We start from the raw sequence: 21,405 nt of genomic DNA, 5'->3' as shown, positions 1-21,405 counted from the left end.
AGGGAAAACTACAGTGGAGCCACTTTGGGTCATAAAAGCTGGGATTGTTATGTTAACAGCACCTTTCGGAGGGCACGGCCATAAAGTCAGGCTCGCTGACTCCGTCAAGTGACTTATTGGGTGGAATCTGGCACGCAGGTGCTTCATTGGGGATCAGCTCCGCAACAAACGCTGTTGAGTCAGACCTTTAATATTTTATGATTATAATAAGAATGTGGGATTTTTTTCTTTTCTTTTCTTTTTTTTAAATTTCGCAAAAACAGTCTTTCCAGTCCTGCTATGTGGGAGGCGAGACTGTCATGAGTCATTACTGCTGTAACAGCTCGACTTGAATTTCCTGCCTCAAAGCAATCCTCTTGAGCTTTGGGAAAAATTACTGCCAGTCTATGTGCCTGAACCCCCAACCCCACCAGGGCTGACCCCTTCCCGGGGAGCACACACACACACACACACACACACACACACACACACACACACACACACACACACACACACACACACACACACACACACACACACACACACACACACACACACACACACACGCCACGCGGGCAGGTACAGTGTGAGCCGGGCCCCGGTGCCTTGGTCCACATGTGCTTCTAATGACGGCGCGGAGTCAGAAGAAACACACGGACCGCCGGTCGGGGGGCCTTGCCCAACTTCCTCCTTTCACAATATTTGGAGTTCCCCACCCAGAGGGTGAACTAAAATAAACCCCGAGTGAACGTCAACACGGCCCGCCTCCTGCCCCGAACCTGCAGCGGAGCGCCACTTTGATCTGCACTTAGTCCCGACAAGCAACAGCAGGAGGGAGGAGTAAATCCCCAACATTACTAAAATACATGATGTGAGCCATTCAGCCAGTCTGGAAATATCCCCCGCCAGCCCGTCGTGAATGATTGTGATGTCCCTCACTGTGGCTGCAGGCTGCAGGCTGCACCCTCTTCCTGTATTACTCCGACTCTGACGCTAATGGAGCGGCTCCTGAATCCACACCAGCGTTACCGCGCTCACGCTAAGCGTTTGATAATCAGCGGCTTAATGCTAAATACAGCCGAGGCTCACGGAGATATAGTTAATTTCACCTGCATTTTGGATCAACGCATTAGACATGATGGACGTAAAAAAAAGAAAAAGAAAGATCAGACAATAATAACCAGGATTGAACTCACTCAGGTTACTGTAGTCTTTACGAAACAGCACACTGACATGTGTCCAGATGTACGGCACTTTAGTGATGAATTTGAAGGCCGTCTTTTAAATAGTTAGTTTTGCTTTGAGCTGAAGATGTGATCTGATGATCTGAGGCAAAGTATCAGCCTTTACCAGTGGAGCCCCAAAGTACACTGTATATTATAGCGACAACAAGTACAAACTGAAATATCTCATTGATCCTTTAGAAATTGGTTGAGGAACACATGGATTTAGAGGATTGTCTTCAGTACTTCTCAGCGAATCCTCTCAGCTTCAGTCAGATGTGACGGAAACAGCTTGTTTCAGGTCAGGAGTCGAGCTGGTCGAATGCAGGGAGGTCAAGTTTTGGTCCCGTTTGAGATGCTGAGTTTTTCTTCAGAATCTCTTTGTACTTTGCACTATTCAATTTCACAAAGCGTTTCTAATTGCTTCAGTTTATGTGAGTCTCTTAACCAGGTGTGGAACTATTCAATATATCTCAGTTTCAAGTGTTTCTATTGTCATCGCAACATGATATTCTATTTTTCTTTCTTTTTAATAAATTGCTGTTATTTGTTTCTGTGTGCCGTTTTAGCGTTCATAGTAACCAAGTATGGTCATTTTCACAAATTTTCTGGTTTCTTTCAATCTAGCCTTTATAAGATATACGTCCCATCCACTATACCTAATATGGATAAGCAATATGCACAAAACCTGCAAAAAAAATTTTTTTTCTGAGAAATGCAGTATTATTTATGTATTTCTACTTTAAGGCTTAGATTATTTGGAAAATGTTATTATGATAATGGATAAAATATGTTATTACACTATTAGCAAGGTTTTATTATACTATTGGTTGTTAAAATAAATGATTGCAATATAACAAAATAAAGGAGGAACTTATTCAGCATTTATTTCAGACAGTAGGAGTGATTCCAAAATCCTTAAACTGCGCTTTGCTTGGAGTGTAACTGTAAATATCTCTTAATTTCTACACATATCAACCCTATTCGGAATGAACATAGGACAGAAGCGCCTTCGTGCCACCGCTACAGTACATCCTGGAGCTGTGGAGTTTCTCTACGGTACTGCATGTTTGTACACTGGGTCATGTGCTATCCATGTTGGGAGTTGGGCGACAATAGCGGCGCACAAACAAAGGAGAACTGAAGGTGTTATTTACTGCCACCCCCCCTTGATGTTTGTCTCCCATCAGCTCATGCATGGCTGAATATTTAGGTCAGAGAGCAGCAGACAAAGCAGAGCAGATCCTGAGCGGCTCCCGTCCTCCGAGACCTGATCACACTGCAGGCTGTGGAGGACCGTCTTCTCAAGACACACAAACAGATGAGATTTCACTTCACCAGATGGAAAGTATCACACAAAAAATGCCCTGATAGGTCTGAGTTATCTATAAACGACTGGCATTATGCTGTATGAACCGGCTGTGTGTCGACTGCCTTTAAAAGGGAAATCGCTCCAACATGTATGAACATGAGAAGGATAACTCCACCTGCAGCACCTCCTTCAGAAAAAAACACTGCACCACTGTCAGACAGTCACACTACAGCCAACGCCTGTTGGCCCCTGGATCAATCCTACGATTTAATATGCCTTCTACAGGCCGGGTATTAAAGTCTTATGATAGTACAAACTTCCTGGAAAATCAAAGATCTGAAATCTCTTGTTCTTTTGTGTTACAAACGTCTTGGTAAAGCACCAGCGATGGACGGCAGGTTTGGACACAGACGGCCCACCTTGGCTTTTGCCTCGGTGCCTCCTGCCTGAACAGTTTGCCTGGCACGTCCAATTACGTCGGAGTTTGTGCAGAAACAGCACATATTCCAGGTTGGCCGTGCTGGAGCTGCAGCAGGCAGAGATAAACGCTGCTGCGGAAACCTCCAGAACAGACCTGGGCATTGTGCGGGTGGTCGGAGGGAAAATAAATGAGTCAAATGAAAGTGCATGGTGCGCGCGATACACAACAGCATCCCTCATCTTCGTTGCGTCCAGTAGCCGAGCCAGTTGGTGTGGACGAAATAATGAGGTTTGATTTCCAGGCAAAACGAAGCCTTTTGATGGCGACGCCTCGAGGACGAAAGCGTTTCACGTCTTGGTGGTCTGTCCCAGAAACAACTTCCTCTGAGGTCGCATGGCTTCCATTAGCGAGTATGGGCAGCGAGGTCTCAGAACGAGCTGCTTTTATCATTCACATCTGTCAGACAAAGAGTACTTCCACGTGTGACTTGAAACACTGGATATCTCAGTGAGGTCCTCCTACAGTACAAACCACAGGCAGCGGGGTCATCGCTCACATTTTTGCGCGCAATTAGGGATTTCCTCAAGGAAACTAGGGGCTTATAATTCACTCTTACTACTGTTCATAAATGTTTTCTCTGCTGCAGACTAAAGCGGGACGGTACAGAAATGCAGTGAGTGAGGAGAGCTTGTCGTCATGGAGATTTAAAAAAAAAAAAAAAAAAAAAGACAACATTTGACAAATTCTGAGTCCAATAGGAGGACATATGCAGTACTGAACCGAGTGTATATTTCACAGTGTGATCGGCTACTGATAGTGTCACTACAATATGGAAAACCCCGCCCTTTAATTTGAACAGCTCTTTTTTTTTTAATAAGAAAGGGATGAATATATTCAAACAAGTAATTAATGTAGATCTGTTGAACGACAGCTACAGAATGTTTCTCTGGCGTCAATACAATGATTTATAATGACAATAAAAGTGGGTAAACATGCATTTAAAGGTCCCATATTATGCGAAATTCACTTTCTGATGGTGTTCTAACAGTAGTATGTGTCTCCATAGCCTGTGTATGAGGCAGAAAGTCTGTCACCTCCCTTTCTTGTTTGCTACAATTTGTGCTCATACAGGAGATTTTCCCTTCATGACATTATGCAGGGAAAAAACCACCCCCTCTGCTAGTGGATACTCACTTTGGCCCTCCCACAGGTAGATGAAAACTTTCACAAATAAATTCAGTATAATATGAAAAAGTGTGACAGTTCCAACAGTTAGCAGGAGCTAACATTAACTACTTGGTAGTAACACATACGACTAAACTAAGGAATTTATTCAAACACACAACATTTTTAACTAACCCTTCTGAAACGTCCAGAGTCTGAAATTCTTTAGGAACTTCTTCTGGGTCAGATCCTGGTTCAAAGTGGTTTGGTTGAAAAATAGTGTTTCTACAAAATGATTCTACCGTCACAAAGGCTGGATTTGGCAAAACACTTTGAATACAATGTTGTTGGACCTCTGATACCTATATGAAATGATTGAAAAACTGTATAATATGGGATCTTTAAAACACAACATTATAAAATGATAAGAACGCAGCGAGGTTTAAAAGCCTTTATGTGACATTTTTAGTTTCTATGTTTATCAATGTTATTCTCCACACTGTTTACTCTATATCCATTTAAAACGTCACGAGGAAGACAGGAGAACCTACAACAACTGCATTTATAATCAAATATCATCATTTCATGGGGTCTTCAAGAGAGAAGCGGAAGCGCCCGATGAAAAGAGCAATCGTTATGAAATGATTAAAAAAAAAGAAGCATGAATTTAATTGATATCACATTCACACCTTATCAGCAGGAAAACAGCCGAGTCTATAAAACAAATCTAATCTGCTGTAATTTAAACCCACTGAAGTAAAGTACTAGTATCGTTCTAAAAAGAGATTTGAAAGAAGTATCTCTCATGTTACACAAAATACGACTCTCCCACATATTTTCAATCATATTGTGGCTAAAGAAACATTTTCGGAAAACTATTAGAAGCTGATGGCACCGACAAAAACATCCATCTGATTTAGCCTCGTGGAAGTACTTCAAATGAGGCTGAAGATGGAAAAAAAAAAAAAAAAGACCTTCTTGTAAACTATGATATACATTCAGATTAAACCCCCACTATCATGATCGCAACAAAGAAAAAATCCTCCAAAACCTTATTTTGGGCAGCAAAATAAATAAATAAATAAATGAATGAAATTTAACACCCGGTTTCCAAAACCTGGCAACAATCAAGATGCTTTAATCTAAAACGGCTCACAGTGACTTTATCAGGACGTACGTGCCAAACCACAGATCTCTGCATAACTCAGCACAGAGGACAAAGAACCCGGCAGGACAAATCTCTACTCAACAGCTGAAACAGAGACTCGGGCTTTTGAGGCCACGCTGATATAACGCCACAGATTACGAGACGGGAAGCAGCAGGTCACACTAAAGCTCAGTGTGATGAGAAACAGTGTTCAGCCTAAATATGACGAACTAAACATGACATTATTTATTGGAATGACAGCAATCACCAGGTTACATAAAGTCCATTTATTTAAGCTCTTAAATTATTTGAGTGATTGTTTATTTGATGTGAACAGGATTTACGAGTGACTTGATATGGGAGTTTTTTTTACATTCAGCCGGCTGTTATACACTTTATTCACTGAGGGTCTTGTTTTTCAATGACTTTAATCCAATCAGAATTACCCATCATCATTATGTGTGGGCTGTTTAACTCTCCAATTTCAATTCTATATCCTGTTTTTCTTTTTTTTTTTTTCTTTCTTTCCAGAAAACCAGATCTTATTTTTCTTACTTATTCACAAACATTTTGTTTTCCAGGGAAACTTTAACCGATGGACCAGATTCTGTCCTCCATCGGTAGCTTTCATTGACGGTCTTCGACTCTGATGACTTATTTACACCATTTTCATATCAAACCATTTCTTTTTGCAATCGACAAATAACGTCTACAGTGCTTGACATTTTTCCCAGCTTGGATTTTGCATGTCTTGTTTTTACAGTGGTGCTTCTTAAAATGTTTTTATTCTTTTCTTCCTTTTTCTGCATCTGAACTGCTGCAGTTTGAACTGCTGAACTGCTTGGTCTTTGATTCCACTTCTCCAAATTATAATTTCCTGAGAAGTGTGGGAGCCCGTCTGACTGGAGCGGTGATCTGCATCATGTCTGTAAAGATCACTGACATACAGTAGATATCTGTCCTTAAAAATGTTGGTTTAATCTGACCTGGCAACATTTTACAAGCCAAAGAAACAAGAAATAAAATGTGAAAATATTGTCTTGCGAGGTTTGGTTTGAAGTTTAAAGACCTTGTGAAACGATGTCTGAGTAAATAATTTATATTATTGTAAAAACACTTTGAGGAAGAGGAGTCATATAGTCATGAATACTGTTTTCCAGTTAAGAATATTTGATGTAGAAATACTTCATAATTTTTGTTTTTTATTATTCTAAAAACATGTTTTTTTTCATTCAGCCTGTAAGCTCTGTTTTCCTATTCAAAGCCCCGACAATGAGGCCCGTCTGAGTCATGGCTCATTTGCCTTGTGTGTCACTGCGGATATCACAGCAGCTTAATGACAGGTTTACATCTGCAGGGACAGAGACCAAAGGTGGGATGATGTAAGAGAGGAAAACCCTAAACACAGACATTCACATACATGAGGTTTACGCTCACTGATAAGGATAAGTACATCGTTACTGCATATCACTGGACAATGGGACTACAGAAAGAAAAATGCTCTCTGACACGTGTGCGACGTGTTTAATATGTTATTTGAATGTCTGTGGGTGTTGAGTTAACTGAAATGACAAGGATTTTTCCACTTAACTCCAGTGGATTTGCCACATTTTCTATGATCTTTATCACCACTGACAGGTCTCATGGCTGTGGCTCAGTTCTGCGCTTCAATGTGATATTTTTGGACGGGCTCATAAAAGGATGATCCATTATTTATTTTTACAATTTATCCTGGGTTTCTCTGTTTGCTCTATTAGTTCAAGGTCGACACTTCTTACTGAAAAGACAGAAACCGAGAGGTTCCTTGTTTACACTGAGGAGCTTTAAAAACGAGGACCTGGGCGTGACAGCGAGCCATAACAAACACGGCGAGGACGAGCATCGACACAGATGTCAGCTAATAACTGAGAGGCCTGCAGAGAGGCGGCATTTTGAGAATGCGAAGGTGGCGTGAGGCAATGGGACATGTGTCACACGGCACAAATGCTGGGCTGGATAATTCTATTTCTTGGTAAGAACGGCAAACAGGCAGTTTAAAGTGCAAAAGGCAAACACAGTTCAACCAAAATAAAAGTCGTAGGTCTTACCAGGCAATATACTGTGGACGGGTGTGGCAATGTTGATGTCCTGCAGGTGCTCCAACGTCTCAGTGTGGAAGAGGCGCAGCGAGGACCCGGAGCTGAAGGCGATCCAGATGCCGACGCCGGCCACCACCATGTGGGACACCACCATGCCCTCCTCCTGGTGGGCCTCCAGCTGCCTCTGCATCAGGGAGGTCAAACACATGTTACCTCAGGGGCCACGTACAGCCCCGCTCCTGATAAAAGACACTTCATCTGTATCTACTGCAAATTGAAACCGGAGAACAGAGAGGAATGACTCCAATCTTTATTCCTTCCACCTTAATTAGAAAAGCATCACACGCCTTCAAGTTAAAGCTGCAACTTATTTATTTATAGGAGAGTCAACATGAGGCTCCTGATTGAAACATCACAGTGAGATGACTCTATTATCAGATATGTGATTGGAGTACTCAGCCCTATGGCCGTTGGTTTGCACCTGTTTCACCGGCGTTAAGTTGCCATGGTATGTTTTGTGACGTGTGATTTATCTTAATAAAAGACCGGAATTATCATTGTGAGACATTTTAATGAGCTGGCTCCCCACAACTTTTAATCATAGACTTTATGATAAGAAATATTCTCTGCTGCTTTTTTTTTTTTAATCCTTCGCTATGACTTTGTGACAGATCATCTACCATATTGCATCCCCCTTTCTTTCTGTAATGGTCCAACATGTCCGACTCTATGTTGCCACATTTTATTTAGTACTTGTGGGGGCTCAACGCTCTGTCCAAACCCTCCACGGCGACCGCAAGCAAAGAGAGTCTAATACATGTAAAACCCTCAGTTAAATACTCTTATTTGCACTTGATGCCACTCAATTATTCTTTGTTCGCAAAATGCATGAAAACTAAAAGAATTGAGCTAATTTGTTAAACAGGCCGTTTGAACGTGAGAAAAAAAAAAACCCCAGCTACGTGGTGTGAAAGAATAAATACTGTGTGAACTTAAGACTAAATGTTTTGACTTTCACTCGATACTTGTGAGTTGGCAGCATTGATTATCTTGGACTTTGAAAAACCAATAATCAAAGATCGTGTTCCCCCTAGAGGAGGGTCGATCACTCTCATCCCAGTTCGCGAGGCACTATCGGGTTAATAAGAAAATCTCAAATCTGATCGCCACAAAGGACGAAACACGTAGTTTGAGTGGAAAACTGTGGTTAAACTTGTTTACATGGTCACATGTTAGACCGTTGGACAGAAGCAGCAGCGAGCCCACAGGAATCTGTCCCAGCCTGTTTAGACTGCAGCAGCTCAGTAAATTGTGAACGGTTGTTATGTCTGAGACCTCCTGATTATGCACCAGATTCACGGCGAGAAATTACATGGGACGACACTGGATATATCACATTATTAGTTTGCATCCAACTTCATATCGGAGGTTTATCTGGATATGGTATGCTAGTTTTTATATCTATAATTAAGTAAACGTTGTGTCCAACGTTTTTAACTTTAGATCTTCTTTCATTCACCTGAGAAGAGCGATTTCAAATTCTTGCAGGATGCGATTTTGAATTTTATGTGCAGAGACAAGCTGGGATTACATAATGTCACACAGCATTGCCTAACATGTGGGTGGAGTTATATTTGGCTAGGGAGTCCATTCAAGTGTTTCTAAACAGAGCTTTGATAGAGTGGAGCGATAAGAGAACAAGAGCTGTTCTTCGTTTTGAAAACGTGGTCGTTTACCTTCCATCTCCCACACGCTTCTTCAAAATTCTCCCTGTGTGCATCGGCCCTGCTCTCTAACTGCCAGTCTGTCCTCTCTGAACTAACTGTGAGTCCTCAGTGAGGAGAGGAGCGCGAGACAGGCAGGTGGTCCGACATAATGAGCTTAATGAGCCTAAACAGATTATGAGTGAGTGCATGTCACAGGAACGTTACTATTCCTGGAGTCATGACAGGTGCTTTCGTTCCCTTAACCAGGACACACACACACACACACACACACACACACACACACACACACACACACACACACACACACACACACACACACACACACACACACACACACACACACACACACACACACACACACACACACACACACACACACACACACACACACACACACTGACAGAGTACCATCTATATTCCAGGATACAAGAGAAGAAAAACTTTGGAAAAGACATGAGGCACTTTAACCCGCTCGCAGCTCCTTTTGTGTCACACTGATTTTAATGGAGGGGCCACATGCAGCCTAATCCAATCTCAAGACCAGTAAAATAATACGCAAGTCGAAAGAAGTTCAAGTATTACACCAGTTTTCATGAGGCCTGCTGGTGAAAATACAGTGAACTGTCCAATATCTTCATGTATTTGGCCTTTAAGTTACTTTAATCCAAAAATGGATCAAATGACTCCACTCTGTACATCAGCTGGTAAATCTGCAGAAACGTCTGAAATTCCAGCTGCATATGTGTCTCTCTGCAGACGAATGTTGGCAGACGTCTCCGGGCATTTCATCACAAATTCACCCTCGCGGTATAGCGACCATGCCAGTAACGACGCCACATTTCACTGCTGCGTCACCGATCTCTGACGCTTCAGGTCTTTGTCCGCCACCTCCACTAAAACAGTGCGATCCTCTGTAAACATCATGTCATTGTAAATTTATAAAAGTGGATATACTCCCCGTTGTGGGACATCGATGAAAAGAAAACGTTGTAATTTTGAATATGCACTGTGACATCAGGATGGTATAATCTTATTGCTAACACCCAGGTGAGATTAAATGTGTATGCTCGGTGAGGCCGATGTTACATCACGTACCTCCACACAGTGCGTGTGTGTGCTGATGATGAAGACTTGTCCCCCTGATGAAGCCCACAGGTGCTCCTCCACAGCCAGCATGGCCTTGACGGGCAGAACTCCCAGCTTCAGTAACTTGGGCTTGTCACAGTTCCACAACCCATCTGAAACAAATAAAATAAATAAAAATAAAAAGTTAAACACAATTGGACATTTCTATTATACACATTACACCAAAAGCATATGATGAAACACAATAAAGCTGTCCCCGGCTTCATAGCATCCTATTACTTTTATTGCGACATAAACTTGTTGCATTGTTTTATTTAACGGGTAGAGAAATTGTTTGTCCCCTACAGCAATGGGCATTCCGTCTTTATAAACGTCGCCTGCGAAGGTCATCTGCATTTATATCTCGGCTAATGCTGGAAGAGTGGCCATTGATGGTTTCCGCATCCTTCACTATGAATATAGATGGGCTGAGGAGTATTAGTCAGAGCCGAGCTGTAGCCCACACACACCTCCTACACACTCAGTTCTACATGTGCCCGAGCACCTCCAGCGTTTCTACGATCACCCCCCCCCCCCCCCCCCCCCCCCCCCACCACCACCCCCAACAGTATCTTTAGAAACCTCACGCTTCTGCAGCCGGTGCAGTTCTGTGGTCAAAATGCAATTAGTGTGGTTGTAAAAGGAGCAAAGTGTGGCTTTGTTATGCAGATATAGTTTAGAATGGATTTTGTGCACAATGAAAAAAAAAACCCCAAAAAACACATGAAACGCTTGAGAGTGAAAACAGACAAAAAAAAAGAGAAAATGTTTTCAAACTGATTTTTATAAAGCGCTGTTTGGTCTGCCACCTAAAATACCAGACCAAAAGCTTCAAGTTAATAAAGCAGCTCACATCTAGAAGATCTGCGATGGAATTAAAATAAGTCTGCCTTGTCTTAAATGCATTTTAATTTACATTCTTATTTTGTTTTATGATTTGGTCCATCCATCCATGCATCCATGTATCAATCCATCATAATATTTGCATAATTACATGTTCCTTTTCGAGTGTAGAGTGAGTTTTAGTGCTGTGTACTTTTACAGTTGATATCTACATTAACTACGTCTATAAATACGTCTTTTGAGTGAAGCCCATGAGCTGTCTGAGGAGATTTTCTACTTAAGAAAATACGTGTTTTCAAATGATTCTCATTTGAATCGTAAATATCCATAAAAAATAAGATTTATTTCATTAAACGTCAGAGGTTGGAAAGTTGTTGCCATTTCTTTTTTTGACTCGAAATGATGATCAATCTGTTTCTATCAAGACAAACATGAAAGCAGGTATGAGTAAAAAAACCCACCCTAATAACGTGATATGACTTCATCAACCTCAATAATAGCTCTCAGAATACACTGTAAAAGTGTTGCATTTATTGTCCTTTTCCTATTTTGTCTTAAAATCACTGCGTTGATCTTCTGTGAAGCAGCTTGAATTTGACTGACCTGCATTAAAAAGAATATTTTATTTTATCTTGGTCTATTAGTCTGTTGCTACTAATGTATGTTTAACAACTAATTTTAAATCTATCTCGACATTTCTTAACTTTATTAACCTTTTACACTTTACTTCTTAAGGTTTTTACATTTATCCACTGATTTTACATATTTATATATGTCGGCTTAAGTTGATGTGAGACCTTTAGACCTCGTTAATATTAGTAAGAAAAACAAACTTCATGCATTTTAACAGGAGTGTCTTGTTCTGCAAGGACCCAGAGTAGAATAAAAGGTACATTTCTTTAGCTCTCCTTTTGACAAATAAGAGGCCAGGAAGTGAACGCGGCCTCACCAATAACGTTTGCTTAATGGAAAGCACAAAGGCGGCATTGAGGGGGGAGATGTTCTTTCAGAGGTACAGTAATGACTGAGGAAGTGAGGGTAATCTCACATTGAGGGAGTCAGGTGGGATTAGCATTCCAGCAACAGCCTGTGTGTGTTATTGCAGAGATCACACTGTGTAGGTGAGTGTTCAGGAAGAAAAGGAAATGGAAAAGGGAAAGGAGCAGAAGAAGAAAAGAAGAAAGACAGTGGTGCCAACTTGCAGACTTATGTAAGTCCTCTCTGCCCACATTTCTCACTCTGTAAACTGTTGCAGTCCATCATGTCACTGCCAGCTGCAAAAAGTGTGTCGGTGTGTGTGTATGAGCGCCGATGAAGCCGACCAATCGCGTGTCTGCGTTTGATAAGGTTGCAACTAACAGCAGATGACGACTCGGGACGGCTGAATGGATGAGAGCAGAGTTCATGTTCTCGCTGTCTGACTGTGACGTCTGACCTTTGCTGAATCATTGCCTTCTTCTCTCTCCATCTCACACACTCAGTCAAACGGGAAATAGTGAGCGTGGCAGAACTGGGCCTCAACTTCACCAACAACTGAGCGGTGTGTTAATACTGCTCCAGTAAGTCTGCACTGAAGGCGTTTACATGATGGAGAGTTTTTGATTCAGAACTTTACACAATAAGCCGACATTAGAAGAGAATTCTCTCATTTAACTGGAGTGATGAGAATTATGACTCTTTTACGCTTTCTTAGAAGAGGTGACTCTTTCTGACATTTTTGTGGCTTAAATCTAAAATGATGTAATGATTACTAATACTCTATACATACTGAATATTATATAGAATGTGTACATGCTATTTGGCTTATTACATTTGAAATGGAACAGAAAAAAATTTATTTTAAGGTTCAAAGGTAAATAATCTTTGACAAATTAACACAAAAACATTTAATCTGATTCTACGTCAAATTTCAGCCAGCTGAGAGAATTAAACAGCAAAATATCAGCAAAAATGCGTAAAAACAAAGAGAAAGAAAGAGCATTGAGGTAATATTTTTGGAAACTGCATCCCAACAGTGTTTTGCATGAACTGTCAGATTATGGCTCTCACTTAGCACTTAATGCAAACTCACGGACGTCAACGTCAGAATATTTGACCAATCAGAAGGAGCTTGAAGAGCGAAAGAAAAAAAATGAAGCCGACAAGAGAGCCAAACATTGTATGTATGAGTGCGGACGTTATGGAGCTCACCAGCGAGCCCCAGTCTGTCTAAAGTCTTAAATAATGGATTAAAGGTAACCGCAAGAAAAGCTGGAGCACATCGTAAACATCTCTCACTTTTTCAAATAATTCGCTTCACTGTTGACGTAGCTCAATTTGAGGAGGAACTTAAACAGCAATTAAGAAAAAAAAACCAACACTTCAACCTGTTCTATGATCAGCTGATGAAGTAGCTATCAGGTTTCTACATGCGTGGCTGTCAAACCGTTTCACATCCCAAGAATAGACAAGACAGATTTATGAGATACTGAATTTATTGCGTCAAGTCTACAAGTGTGTCAGTAACTTCAAAAGCTGTGGCCCGTACGGGGATCGAACCCGCGACCTTGGCGTTATTAGCACCACGCTCTAACCAACTGAGCTAACCGGCCTGACACATGAAACTACGAGCTGTTTCTCAATCATGATGGAAGAAGAGTGTGTCATGGCAAGCTTTGTTTTTTTTTCAAATTGTACTAACAGCAACACTGGAGTTTAGCAGTAAGTACCAACCACAAAATTTCTTTTTAACCGGTTCATTGTACAGTTTCCTCCAAAGTGTGTAATACAGAGTAGATTAGCAATAACTGACCCATCTGGTGAACAAATCCCCCCCGCTGAGGTCCAACAAAACATATTACAACTAGGAACAAAACAAAATGACCAGCAAATTGAGACACAGAGAAAGAAATATTACATTTCATGCTCCTTTTGTTGAAAACTCTTCACGTCATTAACTCTGCTGATTGAAAAATAAACAAAACAAAGGCTGGAGCGCTTAGAAATTATTAAAAAAAAAGAAACTTACAAACTAACGCAACAATGACTAAAATCAAACGGGTAGTGACTCACTGCTGTCACCTAAAGCACAACAGTGACATTTCTAATATTTCCCATACTGCACTTTTAAATAGTTGGTATCATGTCCGGATTCATTGTGAGGCTCTCTTTCATCTCTTTCATCATTCAACAGCCAAAACATCAAAGTATGCAAGCTGAGTGTTTCTCCCAAGCCGGCCTGTTCCCCAGAGAGTGAAGAACGGCTCTACTTTAAATGCTAATGGAGCACAGATAGAGCAAGTCGCTGTGACACAGTAGCTGAGCCGCATCACAAAACAAGCCGAAGGAACAGTGTCCCCGCCAATGTATGCGGGATGATTCATCATTCCAGCGTTGAGCACTTTGCTCCAGTGACAGTGTCAGAGTCGCTGATGCTCAGAAATCATGCATATCAAACTCGAGAGGCAACTTGCCCTTCTGGGATGAAATGTAACACGAAAATAGTGATGAATGACAAACTGCCGGCACATTCTGTAACGCTGATGTGGGACGGAAATGTTGCAACATGTGCACCAAACCTCGGTGAATGACTCCGAAAATTCCTGAGCAGTTACATACGTTCTGCATGTTTCGAACCGTAGCATGACAGGGGGAGGAGTGGGGCGACTTTTCCTTATGTCTTTCTGCCCCTCGGGCTATTGTCCAGATTTTTCTGTGTCGCCCCGGCAAACACAAACCAAACAGAGCTGAAATGTGATTAGGGCTTTGGGACGGCAAGCAAAAGAAAGAGTATCTGTCTCTGAGGGTATATAACATGCGTGTAGTAGTGGTGGCATGACAACATCGGGATACCCACACTTAATGTCAGACAGGGAAAATTACAAGGAGCTTGTGCAGAAAATGCACTTACCCTCACCCACAATGAGGGAGAGAAAAAGAGGCAGAATGAGGACGAGACTTGTGTGTTTGCACAGCTCTGAGAGCCAATGGGAGACGGGACAAAACCCAGAATGTGGCAAACTGTGGGAGCTCAGAGCGTAGAGTCTCTGCTGCTCGTCATGGAGGAGGAAGAGGAGAATCAAAGTGGGCAGCGCGCACAGATCGGCTTCTCTCGGACAACCGAGCAGACGGAAATAGAGCCTCGACCTCCTGACCTCTCGTTACACACTGATGTCTGACCTGTGCATAAACGCACACAGTTTACCTTCATTCAACTCAAAATCAAACCAAATGCTTCAATTTTGAAGTTCTCCCTCTAACACTTGGAAACATAGTCCTTTGGATCTTCAGCTGTTAAATCCAACAACCACTTCACAGAGCTCCAGCTCTTCGTCATAAACTCACTGCAGTCTGTTATGGTTTAATTCACAGGACTCTGGACTAGTGTAAACTAAATATTCACGTTAACGCAGTCAGCCGAGAACCTTTCAAACCAACTCTGAATGAATCCATTTCTGTTTGGCACAATAACAGTGATTCAACCTCATAATTGCCCTAATTACAGCCGTTTAAGAGAACCAACAAATATAATACAGGGAGTATTCTGAAAATACATCATTACAGACACACTTGATACTGAAAAGTCTTTAAGAAGTGCGCACACACCTGGTGATCTCGAGTAGATGGCCACAGAACCGCTGACCAGGCCGGCGTACAGACAATGCTTCCTATAGACCAGGCTGGTGACAGTAGACTTCTCTGGAGTGAAGAAATGCTGCAGGCGGACTTTCTTGGCCCGCTGGCTGCTCTTATACACAATGATGCTGGGAAGGAAATGAGAAGAGAAGGAATATTTAATAAATGATCTTACCTACATATAACGTTGTAATTTAGTTTGTATGTGATTTAATTTAGTGTCATATCATTGTGCCTCACCTAACAGTGTTTTTGTAATAATTAATTTAAGTCTAATAAAGATTAATGAAACATACTATAAATAATAATCAAAATCACTGAACAAATTCGAGAAGGTTATTCTCTGTGATAAAATAATTACATACAAGTGTTATCTGTTTCGGGCTTCAGCACGGGGAACAGGGGGATGTCTTTTCCCAGAGCGTTTTCCATAATTTTTATCGAAACACACATTTTTAGAACGCAGTACAACAGTGACGATGTACAAAGGACTACACATAAAGACTTATGAGTTGTTCAAATTGAAAGTGTCTAACAAGCACAAGAAGAGAATGTTGAGGTACCTGCCCTCTTCCATGCCCAGACAAACACTGGGGGTGTCAGTGGTCTTGGTCAGGGGGACGTGACTGTTCTCTGGGTCGTTTTCTCCGTCCTCCTGGAGCTGCTCAGCTGGGACGTAAGTCATACAGAGAATACGGGACTCCACGTTGAAGCACTCCGTCACCTTGGGGCTGGAGTTCTGCATGGCCACAATGGCGATTTGCCCCATTTGGTTGGTGCAACTCGCAACCTGAACAAAGAGAAAGCGCCGGTACGGTGGTAAGGAAAATGCAATTATCGGAGAAAATAATCAGGTCCAACAGCTTTCAGCGAGTCAGTGATCCAGGAAACCAGACAAATGAAAGAAAACAATCAGAAACAATTACAGCTGAAGCTCTCCAGATGTTTTACGTGTGGAAACACCCTCCACAGATCAGCTTATTGACATAAGTATGTGTACATTAACATCATGTCAGTAAAGATCCATTAAAAACAAATGTTATGAGTTCAAAGGTAAAATTCTGACTCATTCAGGTTAGAAGCAACAAAGGCCGACCAAAAATCTCTGTCTTCATCTGTTGAGCAAGACTTTGTATATTAGGGAATAAGCACTGAGAGAAGTGTTTATGTCTTTAATTGACCCGCCGCTGCAAAACCCAACATTAGTAATGATTATGGTCGCTCTCAGAGGAAGTGTTTATTTTCAGAATATAAATTGAGTACTGAAACGATAACTTTCAAACCCAGATTACGAAAACAGTAACAAATTGATCATCTGCTCTAATAACGAATTAAAAAGACGACTGAAGGAAGTGGTTAAATTCCATAACCTGCTGAAAAGTAAACCAAACTAAACTTTCAACATGGAAGATGTTTAACAGAGATGCAGGAGAAAGAAAACACAACCCACCCAGACACATCCGTGGCCCACAACGGGAGTGTCTGCTGTGCTCTCTGTGTTGATGTGGGGCTCCGGATTATGAACAGCACACTCCACCTGCCACAGATGAGAAAAGAAACATAAAGAAGAAGTCACATGAGTTAACATAACAGGTGTTTCTGATGTGTTACCTGCTGAGATTTAAAGGTGGTTAAAGTTGCCTGAAAGAAGCTGTTTTAAGCCCATCATTTAAAAATCTCTCACTATTTACAAGAATTTGCTTCTGTTTAAGCTGCTCAAATTGAGGAGAGGCTTTCAAGTCTAATGGAAAATGACAAAAAATGGATTTAAGACTTAGACAGAAATCAAGCAGAAACTTTAATGTGCAGTCCTGTTTTATCCCTACACGTTAAGCAACTTGTAATGATCAACTGGCTCTCAACTAGATCACATCCTAATGCCCGCTACACACGATCTTATAAGTTCACAGCTGCACTGTATGACATGAATCAAATCAACTTTGGGCACAACATGAAGTTTGCCGTCTGCAGATTGCCCGATGAAAACTCAAGCTGAATAGTAGCCTACCATATCCGCGAGTCGAGGAGATTGCACAAGAATAAAATGTCTTTAGAGTGCGCCCTCCATTCACGGAAACGAAATTAGCAAAGCATTCGCCCTCGCCCTTGTGGCATTTATGTGTTTGGAGAGAAATCCCCCCCCCGGAAGCTTTTGTTTACATCCGCCATCCTTTTTTTTGGAGGCGTTTTGCCATTGCAGTCATAAAGCATCTATTTAGGAGTAGCCCTAGTGTAACCCTAACCCTAACCCTAACCCTGATCAGTACATGGTTCCATACTGCATTCATTTTTTTGGTTAGTTAGTTGACATAAGTTGTAGCAGCAGTCACACTGTGAGACGATCACCCCAAAATTCAGACACTGACAGAATTTTGGTTGTCCTTGGTCACAAGTCGAAGACAACGGCCATACAAGAAGCTGTCTGACAGTGTCACGTAGGACCACCAAGTCAAGAAAAAAGTTATGGCGACGATTCTCATCTAAATAGTAGTGGTTAGCGGGCACAAGACTCTGAATTTCAAGTGTGAAATCTACGTGCTGTAGTCAGTGGGAAGACTGATTCTAAAAGCTACGGCCCGTACGGGGATCGAACCCACGGCCTTGCCGTTATTAGCACCACGCTCTAACCAACTGAGCTAATCAGCCTGACACATGTAGCCACCAACTGTTTTTCCTCACCGATGAGGTCAATGACCTGTAGACGGGCATGTCTTTACAAGCTATCATGTAGCACCACGAGCTGTGTGACCATCACATTACTGAACAAAGAACACAAGAACACAAAAACACAAGAACAAAACATAAGCGTGCGCCATCCATCCACAAAAGCAAAACTGTTGTGGCATTTATGTGTTTGGAGAGAAATACCCCCCAAAGTTTTTGTTTTTCATCCTACAAACATTTTTTTAAAGCGTTTTGTCATTGTATGGGTTTAGTGCCAGTGTCGCACTGATCAATACATCAATTCAAATACCATCTCAATTGGTCAGTTGATCAGGAGTCTGACAGTGTGATGTGGGACCACTGATTTAGAGGGAAGAACAAATATGAAGCCACAAACCTCTCACTATTATTATCTCTCATTCAGGACAACTGAAATTCGCACAAAGTATAGCGGTTATAAGACACTGAAATTATTGCGTCAAATCTACATGTTTGCAATCAGTGGGAAGTCCGACAGCAACTTTAAAAGCTATGGCTGGTACGGGGATCGAACCCACGATCTTAGCATTATTAGCACCACGCTCTAGCCAACTGAGCTAACCGGCCTGACACAAAGCTCCACCAGCTGTTTTGTCTCGGCGATGAGGTCATTGACCGGTAGACGGACATGTTTTTGCAAGATGTCATGAAGCGCCACGAGCTGTGTGACCACCCCATTACTGTGTTTTCACAAACATATTCCTCTCAACAGAAAGTTAGGTTTATATCAGAACATGCTGTGTTCTGGGAGATGGACCTCCATCCCACCACCACGAAGGGGCTTATATGTGAATGTGGCTGCATCATATGACGAGTTCAAGCGGTGCAAATCGATGCCTGCTACACACTGGGATTTTAACGATCTTCAAAGTTCACAGTTAGCCGCTCTGTACGACATGAGGCGAGTAAAATTTAGGCACATCATTAAGGTTACTGTGTGTAGATTGCACAATGAAAACTCAAGTTGAATCACATGATGGACGCGAGTTGATTCCATTGCACAAGACTATAACAACATTAGCCTGCGCCCTCCATTCACAAAAACGAAACTCGCAAAGCATGAACAGAGCCCTCCCCCTTGTGGCATTTGTGTGTTTAGAGGAATCCCACAAATCTTTTTTTTTGTGTTTTTTTACATCCTCCAAACTTTTTTTGAGGCATTTGGCCATTGTAGCAGCAAAGCATTGAAAGTCTCTTTCAATGATTTTCTTTTTTTTAACAAATTTGCACTGTCAGCGAGTACATAAAGGCAGCATCTGTTACAGGCGGTAAGTCAGAGCTCTCAATTCTCATTTGACTCTTCATCCAGTCGTTCACCGTAGGTTGTCTATCAGGGCGACAACAGACAAATATCTATGATGTTTGGGTCAAATCTGTAGCCTTTGCTTTATTTGGACTGTTTTGAAATCAACCAGCCAAAGCTGGTAGCAAATAGACGAGCACAAACTCATACAAATAAATATACAACAGGTGGAGTTCAGTGTGTTTTCTGTTCATCAGGATATACTGCATGATTTGATGTGCTAGACTGAAATCTGTTAAGTACTAGAGATTGCCTGGGACAAATCGAATCAGCCTTCACTAACTGAGACAACCAGCCGGAGAGAGAGAAAGTCATTTTTTGCTCCAGTTGCTCAGTCAATGCAAATTACAATAAACCCAAACATCGCTCTGAACGAATTTGACCCAAATGACAAATTGACCTTGGTGGTACAAAGCAACCAAGCTAATAATAAAACAGCCTCACCTTGAACTCTTGGAGTTTCGACATGACGACGGGCATTTGCCGGAGCAGGAGAGGGTGTTTCTGTTTTTTAATCTGATTACCGTCATCTTCTGCAAAGAACCAGCCCTGTAGGTTGTCCTCCTCTGAAACAAAACACACACAATCCACACGATTCGATAGGCTGTAAAAGACAGATGGAGGATAAATAAGAAAAATACTGTACCTAGAGCCAGCTTAGCCATCTGCAAGTTAGTGATCCATGACTGCTTGATGGCTGGGCTGAGTGTGTTGAACACTGCACTGAAGTATGTGGGTTTACCCATTCTGCCAGCAAAGATAATGAAACAGATAAGCAAGATGTGAGAAAATGTAAAGAGAGATTCTTACATTATCTTCATTATAAACACAAAATATATGTAATCCGTTCAACTGCCAGGTCTCACACAGTCATTTCATGAAGAAGAAGACCTATTAAATTTGGATCTTCATGTTCGCTAAGCAGCCATGTCAATGAATACTCTTGCAGTCGAACGAGTCTCGTAATTAGCACCCTTTACACCCAATAACATCAACAGAGAAGGCCCAGTTCTGGGCTGAATGGTAAATAAATCTGCCGAGCCAATGCTGACTGAGGAAACAGACAGTGACAGAAAAGCGATTGGTCGTCAATGTCCATTAACAGGCCCATAGGCAGCGAGCACAGACAGGATGTGTGTGTGTGTGTGTGTGTGTGTGTGTGTGTGTGTGGGGGGGGGGGGTGCAGACGCCTAAAATATACTGCTCTCGTCTCACTGGCTGATGGTGAGAAGTGTTGTGTTTTGCAATTGAGGGATCAGGGGAAGAAATGCGCGAGGCACAGCTGTGTTCCCAAACATACCCATGGATAATCTCACCGGCTAAATGTGGCAGGGAGGAACGATGGGGACGAGGAAGTGAAGGAGGGAGGGGGACAGATGGGCACGGCTCATGTGGAAAAGTCAAAAGGGGGCGCACCCTTGGGGGGAACCATGTGCGATCCATAACAGAGTGTGTGACTGGTTGTAAACACCATGTACATTTCCACTCTTGTGATTAATGCCTCAGATTAGAGCTTCTGCAGACACTAAATATCCAACAGTCTGTCATAAAGGGGGAGCTCAGAAGGAGAAAGCAGGGTAAAAGGGGATAATGATGAACGTAGGATCAACATGACGCTTTGGGGGGTACAGACTGAAAAACCAAAGCCTTTTTTTTTACATGTTTTCATGGTTAAAAAGGTAAAATTGTGTGGCGTTTTTGTTGCTGTGAGTCACTGGAAACTGCACTTGTTGGTCTTGCTGCTGTGCAGTCTCCTTAATTGCCCC

At 42.0% G+C, this 21,405-nt stretch overlaps 1 protein-coding gene across 1 annotated transcript in view; it reads right to left on the bottom strand.

Moving 5' to 3' along the window:
• Nucleotides 1-21,405, bottom strand: part of arhgef10 (Rho guanine nucleotide exchange factor (GEF) 10) — a 62,884-nt gene that overhangs the window by 3,481 nt on the left and 37,998 nt on the right. The window contains exons 20-26 of the mRNA XM_080480611.1: nucleotides 20,286-20,386; nucleotides 20,084-20,205; nucleotides 17,084-17,170; nucleotides 16,197-16,423; nucleotides 15,604-15,761; nucleotides 10,147-10,289; nucleotides 7,334-7,508 (exon numbers count right to left, since the gene is read on the bottom strand). Of these exons, the coding sequence (XP_080336737.1) occupies nucleotides 7,334-7,508; nucleotides 10,147-10,289; nucleotides 15,604-15,761; nucleotides 16,197-16,423; nucleotides 17,084-17,170; nucleotides 20,084-20,205; nucleotides 20,286-20,386 (1,013 nt within the window). The remainder of the gene's footprint in view (nucleotides 1-7,333; nucleotides 7,509-10,146; nucleotides 10,290-15,603; nucleotides 15,762-16,196; nucleotides 16,424-17,083; nucleotides 17,171-20,083; nucleotides 20,206-20,285; nucleotides 20,387-21,405) is intronic.

This window comes from Lipophrys pholis (genome assembly GCF_963383615.2).
Source record: "Lipophrys pholis genome assembly, chromosome: 14".
Classification (NCBI taxonomy): domain Eukaryota; kingdom Metazoa; phylum Chordata; class Actinopteri; order Blenniiformes; family Blenniidae; genus Lipophrys; species Lipophrys pholis.
This window is presented reverse-complemented; position numbering and strand designations above follow the sequence as displayed.